The 8315-nt window shown below is 57.4% G+C and overlaps 1 protein-coding gene across 1 annotated transcript; it reads left to right on the top strand.

Annotated features, from left to right (window-relative positions):
- Window positions 1–210: 210 nt before the first annotated feature.
- On the top strand, window positions 211–4525 carry LOC135567190 (uncharacterized; the record flags this gene model as incomplete). The annotated part of the gene is made up of 6 exons (XM_065014621.1): window positions 211–340; window positions 553–693; window positions 2201–2365; window positions 2570–2650; window positions 2875–3228; window positions 4399–4525. Coding segments are annotated over 6 exons (998 nt in total), but the record flags the coding sequence as incomplete, so codon positions are not given.
- Between the last annotated feature and the right edge of the window lie 3790 nt (window positions 4526–8315).

Here is an 8315-nt window from a genome sequence, read left to right as displayed (position 1 = left end):
ACTATTTTACATTGACCCCGCCCCATTTATTTTGTACACTGCTGCAACTCCCTGTTTATTATCTATGAACAAATGACCTCCTGTACCCCCGCACACTGACTCAGTGCCGGTGCCCGCACCCCCTGACTCAGTACCTGTACCCCGCACACTGACTCAGTACCTGTACCCCCGCACCCTGACTCAGTACCTGTACCCCGCACCCTGACTCAGTACCTGTACCCCGCACACTGACTCAGTACCTGTACCCCCACACTGACTCAGTACCTGTACCCCCGCACCCTGACTCAGTGCCTGTACCCCGCACCCTGACTCAGTACCTGTACCCCCGCACCCTGACTCAGTACCGGTGCCCGCACACTGACTCAGTACCGGTACCCCCGCACCCTGACTCAGTACCTGTACCCCCGCACACTGACTCAGTACCTGTACCCCCGCACACTGACTCAGTACCTGTACCCCCGCACCCTGACTCAGTGCCTGTACCCCCATACCTGACTCAGTACCTGTACCCCCGCACCCTGACTCAGTACCGTGCCCCGCACACTGACTCAGTGCCGGGTGCCCCCGCACCCTGACTCAGTACCTGTACCCCCGCACCCTGACTCAGTACCTGTACCCCGCACCCCTGACTCAGTACCCGGTGCCCCCGCACCTGACTCAGTACCGGTACCCCCGCACACTGACTCAGTACCTGTACCCCGCACACTGACTCAGTGCCGGTGCCCCCAAGACCCTGACTCAGTACCGGTGCCCGCACACTGACTCAGTACCTGTACCCCTGTATATACCCCGCACCCTGACTCAGTACCTGTACCCCGCACCCTGACTCAGTACCGTGCCCCGCACCCTGACTCCAGTACCTGTACCCCTGTATATAGCCTCAGTACCTGTACCCCCGCACCCTGACTCAGTACCTGTACCCTGTATATAGCCTCATTACCTGTACCCCGCACCCTGACTCAGTACCTGTACCCCCGCACCCTGACTCAGTACGGTACCCGCACCCCTGACTCAGTACTGGTGCCCGCACACTGACTCAGTACCTGCCCTGTATATACCCCCGCACCCTGACTCAGTACCTGTACCCCCGCACCCCTGACTCAGTACCGTACCCCCGCACCTGACTCAGTACCTGTACCCCCTGTATATAGCCTCAGTACCTGTACCCTGCACCCTGACTCAGTACCGGTACCCCCGCACCTGACTCAGTACCTGTACCCCTGTATATAGCCTCAGTACCTGTACCCGCACCCTGACTCAGTACCGGTACCCCGCACCCTGACTCAGTACCTGTACCCCCGCACCCTGACTCAGTACCGGTGCCCCGCACCCTGACTCCAGTACCTGTACCCCCGCACCCTGACTCAGTACCTGACTCCAGCACCCTGACTCAGTACCTGTACCCCCGCACACTGACTCAGTACCGGTGCCCCCGCACACTGACTCAGTGCCGGTACCCCCGCACACTGACTCAGTACCTGTACCCCGCACACTGACTCAGTACCGGTACCCCCGCACCCCTGACTCAGTACCGGTACCCCCGCACCTGACTCAGTACCTGTACCCCGCACCCTGACTCAGTACCGGTACCCCGCACCCTGACTCAGGACCTGTACCCCCGCACCCTGACTCAGTACCGTACCCCCGCACCCTGACTCAGTACCGGTGCCCCCGCACACTGACTCAGTACCTGTACCCCCTGTATATATACCCCGCACCCTGACTCAGTACCTGTACCCCCGCACCCTGACTCAGTACCTGTACCCCCGCACCCTGACTCAGTACCTGTACCCCGCACCCTGACTCAGTACCTTTACCCCCGCACCCTGACTCAGTACCGGTACCCCGCACCCTGACTCAGTACCTGTACCCCGCACCCTGACTCAGTACGGTGCCCCGCACCCTGACTCAGTACCCGGTACCCCGCACACTGACTCAGTACCTGTACCCCTGTATATACCCCCCGCACCCTGACTCAGTACCTGTACCCCCGCACCCTGACTCAGTACCTTTACCCCCGCACCCTGACTCAGTACCGGTACCCCCGCACCCTGACTCAGTACCTGTACCCCCGCACCTGACTCAGTACCGGTACCCCGCACCCTGACTCAGTACCGCCCCGCACACTGACTCAGTACCTGTACCCCCTGTATATACCCCCGCACCCTGACTCAGTACCTGTACCCGCACCCTGACTCAGTACCGTACCCCCGCACCCTGACTCAGTACCTGTACCCCCGCACCCTGACTCAGTACCGGTGCCCCCGCACCCTGACTCAGTGCCGTGCCCCCGCACCCTGACTCAGTACCGGTACCCCGCACCCCTGACTCAGTACCTGTACCCCCGCACCCTGACTCAGTACCGGTACCCCCCGCACCCTGACTCAGTACCGGTGCCCCGCACACTGACTCAGTACCTGTACCCCCTGTATATACCCCCGCACCCTGACTCAGTACCTGTACCCCGCACCCTGACTCAGTACCGTACCCCGCACCCTGACTCAGTACCGTGCCCCGCACACTGACTCGGTGCCTGTACCCCCTGTATATACCCCCGCACCTGACTCAGTACCTGTACCCCCGCACCCCTGACTCAGTACCTGTACCCCCGCACCCTGACTCAGTACCTGTACCCCCGCACCCTGACTCAGTAATTTACCCCCGCACCTGACTCAGTGCGGTACCCCGCACCCCTGACTCAGTACCTGTACCCCCGCACCTGACTCAGTACCGGTACCCCGCACCCTGACTCAGTGCTGCACCCCAAGCGCACACTGACTCAGTACCTGTACCCCCTGTATATACCCCCGCACCTGACTCAGTACCTGTACCCCGCACCCTGACTCAGTACCTTACCCCCGCACCCTGACTCAGTACCGGTACCCCCACCCTGACTCAGTACCTGTACCCCCGCACCCTGACTCAGTACCGTGCCCATCACCCTGACTCAGTGCCGGTTGCCCCGCACACTGACTCAGTACCTGTACCCTGTATATGCCCCGCACCTGACTCAGTACCTGTACCCCCGCACCCTGACTCAGTGCCGGTACCCCCGCACCCTGACTCAGTGCCTGTACCCCGCACCCTGACTCAGTGCCCGGTGCCCCCCGCACCTGACTCAGTGCCGGTGCCCCCGCACCCAGGCTCAGTGCCGGTGCCCCCGCACCTGACTCAGTGCCTGTGCCCCCCGCCTGACTCAGTGCACCGGTGCCCCCGCACCCTGACTCAGTACCGTGCCCCCGCACACTGACTCAGTACCTGTACCTGTATATACCCCCGCACCCCTGACTCAGTACCTGTACCCCGCACCCTGACTCAGTGCCGGTGCCCCCGCACCCCTGACTCAGTGCCTGTGCCCCCGCACCCCTGACTCAGTGCCCGGTGCCCCCGCACCTGACTCAGTGCCGGTGCCCGCACACTGACTCAGTACCTGTACCCCCTGTATACCCCGCACACTGACTCAGTACCTGTACCCGCCACTGACTCAGTGCCGGTGCCCCCTGTATATAGCCTCCACATTGACTCTGTGCCCGGTGCCCCTGTATAGCCTCCACACTGACTCAGTGCAGGTGCCCCTGTATATAGCCCCTCCACATTGACTCTGTGCACCGGTGCCCTGTGTATATAGCCTCCACACTGACTCAGTACTGGTACCCCCTGTATATAGCTCCATTGACCTCTGTACCGGTACCCCCTGTATATAGCCTCCACACTGACTCAGTGCCCGGTGCCCCCTGTATATAGCCTCCACATTGACTCTGTACCGTGCCCCTGTATATAGCCTCCACATTGACTGTGCCAGTGCCCCTGTATATAGCCTCCACACTGACTCAGTGCGGTGCCCCTGTATATAGCCTCCACATTGACTCTGTACCGGTACCCCCTGTATATAGCCTCCACATTGACTCTGTGCAGTGCCCCCTGTATATAGCCTCCACATTGACTCTGTGCTGGTACCCCTGTATATAGCCTCCACATTGACTCTGTACCGGTGGCCCTGTATATAGACTCCACATTGACTCTGTGCAGTTGCCCCCTGTATATAGCCTCCACATTGACTCAGTACCGGTGCCCCTGTATATAGCCTCCACATTGACTCAGTGCGGTGCCCTGTATATAGCCTCCACACTGACTCTGTACCGTTGCCCCCTGTATATAGCCTCCACATTGTACCTGTGCCCCCGCACCCTGACTCAGTGCCGGTGCCCCCGCACCCTGACTCAGTACCTGTACCCCGCACCCTGACTCAGTGCCGGTACCCCGCACCCTGACTCAGTAGTCCGGTGCCCCCGCACACTGACTCAGTGCCTGTACCCCCTGTATATACCCCCCGCACCCTGACTCAGTGCCTGTACCCCGCACCCTGACTCAGTACCTGTACCCCCGCACCTGACTCAGTACCTGTACCCGCACCCTGACTCAGTACCTGTACCCCCGCACCCCTGACTCAGCACCGGACCCCCGCACCCTGACTCAGTGCCTGTACCCCGCACCTGACTCAGTGCCGGTGCCCCCGCACCCCTGACTCCAGTACCAGTGCCCCCGCACACTGACTCAGTACCTGTACCCTGTATATACCCCCGCACCTGACCCAGTACCTGTACCCCCGCACCTGACTCAGTGCACTGCCCCCGCACCCTGACTCAGTACCTGTACCCCCGCGCACCCCTGACTCAGTGCCGGTGCCCCCCGCACCCTGACTCAGTGCGGTGCCCCGCACACTGACTCAGTGCCTGTACCCCTGTATATACCCCCGCACACTGACTCAGTACCTGTGCCCCACACTGACTCAGTGCCGGTAAATTCCCTGTATATAGCCTCCACATTGACTCTGTACGGCACCCCCTGTATATAGCCTCCACATGACTCTGTACCCGGTACCTGTATATAGCCTCCACACTGACTCAGTACCGGTACCCCCTGTATATAGCCTCCATTATTGACTCTGCAGTTACCCCCTGTATATAGCCTCCACACTGACTCAGTACTGGTACCCCCTGTATATAGCCTCCACATTGACTCTGTACCGGCCCCCTGTATATAGCCTCCACACTGACTCAGTACCGGTACCCCTGTATATAGCCCCTATACATTGACTCTGTACCTGTACCCCCCGCACACTGACTCAGTACCGTACCCCTGTATATAGCCTCCACATTGACTCTGTGCCGTTACCCTGCATATAGCCTCCACACTGACTCAGTACCGTGCCCCTGTATATAGCCTCCACATTGACTCTGTACCGGTGCCTGTATATAGCCTCCACACTGACTCAGTACTGGTGCCCCCTGTATATAGCCTCCACATTGACTCTGTACCGGTGCCCCCTGTATATAACCTCCACACTGACTCTGTGCCACCCCTGCATATAACCTCCACATTGACTCAGTGCCGGCACCTCCTGTATATAGCCCACACTGACTCTGTGCTGCCCACTGTATATAACCTCCACATTGACTCAGTACCAGTTTCCCCCTGTATATAGCCTCCACATTGACTCTGTGCTGTACCTGTATATAACCCTCCACTTGACTCTGTGCCGGTAGCCTGTATATATAGACTTCACATTGACTCTGCACCGCACCTCTGTATATAAAGCCTCCACATTGACTCAGTGCCGGTGCCCTGTATATAGCCTCCACATTGGACTCAGTGCCCGGTACCCCTGTATATAACCTCCACACTGACTCTGTACCGGTGCCCCTGTATATAGCCTCCCATTGTACCTGTACCCGCCCTGACTCAGTAGCCTTCCCCTGACCTGACTCAGTACCTGTACCCCCCGCACCCCTGACTCCAGTGCTGCCCCCCTGCACCCACATGGACTCCAGTACCGGTACCCCCGCACACTGAGCTCCAGTGCCTGTACCCCCTGTATATAACCTCCACACCCTGACTCAGTGCCTGTGCCCCGCACCCTGACTCAGTGCCTGTACCCCCGTACCCTGACTCAGTTGTACCCCGCACCCTGACTCAGTACCGGTACCCCCATAACCCTGACTCAGTACCTGTACCCCCACTTGACTCAGTACTGGTAACCCCGCACCCTGACTCTGTACCGTACCCCCGCACACTGACTCAGTACCTGTACCCCCTGTATATAGCCTCTACATTGACCCTGACTCAGTACCTGTACCCCACATTGACCTGACTCAGTGCCGGTGCCCCCACCTGACTCAGTGCCTGTACCCCCGCACCTGACTCTGTACCGGTACCCCCGCACCCCAACGACTCAGTGCCGGTGCCCCGCACACACTGACTCAGTGCCTGTACCCCCTGTATATACCCCCGCACCTGACTCCAGTACCTGTACCCCCACACTGACTCAGTGCCGGTGCCCCTGTATATAGCCTCCACACTGACTCTGTGCCGTGCCCTGTATATAGCCTCCACACTGACTCTGTACCTGCCCCCTGTATATAGCCTCCACACTGACTCAGTGCCGGTGCCCCCTGTATATAGCCTCCACATTGACTCTGTACCGGTACCCCCTGTATATAACCTCCACACTGACTCAGTACTGGTACCCTGTATATAGCCTCCACATTGACCTGTGCAGGTACCCCTGTATATAGCCTCCACTGACTCAGTGCCCGGTACCCCCTGTATATAGCCTCCACATTGACTCTGTACCTGTACCCCGCACACTGACTCAGTACCGGTACCCTGTATATAGCCTCCACATTGACTCTGTACCGGTACCCTGTATATAACCTCCACACTGACTCAGTACCGGTACCCCCTGTATATAGCCTCCACATTGACTCTGTACCGTACCCTGTATATATAGCCTCCACACTGACTCAGTACTGGTACCCCCTGTATATAGCCTCCACATTGACTCTGTACCGGTGCCCCCTGTATATAGCCTCCACACTGACTCTGTACCGGTACCCCCTGTATATAACCTCCACACTGACTCAGTACCGGTACCTCCTGTATATAGCCTCTACATTGACTCAGTACCGGTACCCCCTGTATATAACCTCCACACTGACTCAGTACCGGTAACCCTGTATATAACCTCCACACTGACTCAGTACCGGTACCTCCTGTATATAGCCTCTACATTGACTCAGTACCGGTACCCCTGTATATAACCTCCACACTGACTCAGTACCGGTACCTCCTGTATATAGCCTCTACATTGACTCAGTACCGGTACCCTCTGTATATAGCCTCTTCATTGACTCAGTACCGGTACCTCCTGTATATAGCCTCTACATTGACTCAGTACCGGTACCCCTGTATATAACCTCCACACTGACTCAGTACCGGTACCTCCTGTATATAGCCTCTACATTGACTCAGTGCCGTACCCTCTGTATATAGCCTCCTTCATTGACTCAGTACCGGTACCTCCTGTATATAGCCTCTACATTGACCTGTACTGTACCCCCTGTATATAGCCTAACATTGACTCTGTACCGGTACCCTGTATAGCCTCCACATTGACTCTGTACTGCACCCCCTGTATATAACCTCCACACTGACTCAGTACCGGCACCCCCTGTATATAGCCTCTACATTGACTCTGTACTGGTAACCTGTATATATCCTCCACATTGACTCTGTACCGTTGCTTCTGTATATACCTCCACACTAACTCAGTGCCGGTACCCCTGTATATACGCCTCTACATTGACTCTGTACTGGTAACCCCTGTATATATCCTCCACATTGACTCTGTACCGTGCCTGTATATAACCTCCACACTGACTCAGTACCGGTACCCCTGTATATAGCCTCTACATTGACTCTGTACTGGTAACCCCTGTATATATCCTCCACATTGACTCTGTACCGTGCCCCTGTATATAGCCTCCACATTGACTCTGTGCAGTTGCCTGTATATAGCCTCCACATTGACTCTGTACTGTACCCCCTGTATATAGCCTCCACACTGACTCTGTACCGGTGCCCCCTGTATATAGCCTCCACATTGACTCTGTACCGGTGCCTGTATATAGCCTCCACATTGACTCTGTACCGGTGCCCCTGTATATAGCCTCCACACTGACTCTGCACCGCACTGTATATAGCCTCCACCACTCTGCAACGGTGCCCTGTATATAGCCTCCACATTGACTCTGTGCAGTGCTCCTGTATATAACCTCCACACTGACCAGTACCGGTACCTCCTGTATATAGCCTCTACATTGACTCAGCACTGGTACCCCCTGTATATAACCTCCACACTGACTCAGTACCGGTGCCTCCTGTGTATATGTTATCTACGTTGACTCAGTGCCGGTACCCTCTGTTAATATAGCCTCTTCATTGACTCAGTACCGGTACCTCCTGTATATAGCCTC

The sequence above is a fragment of the Oncorhynchus nerka genome, unplaced genomic scaffold, assembly GCF_034236695.1.
Source record: "Oncorhynchus nerka isolate Pitt River unplaced genomic scaffold, Oner_Uvic_2.0 unplaced_scaffold_2418, whole genome shotgun sequence".
Lineage (NCBI taxonomy): Eukaryota > Metazoa > Chordata > Actinopteri > Salmoniformes > Salmonidae > Oncorhynchus > Oncorhynchus nerka.
Note: the sequence above shows the minus strand (reverse complement) of the source record. Positions and strands in the feature narration are given on the sequence as shown.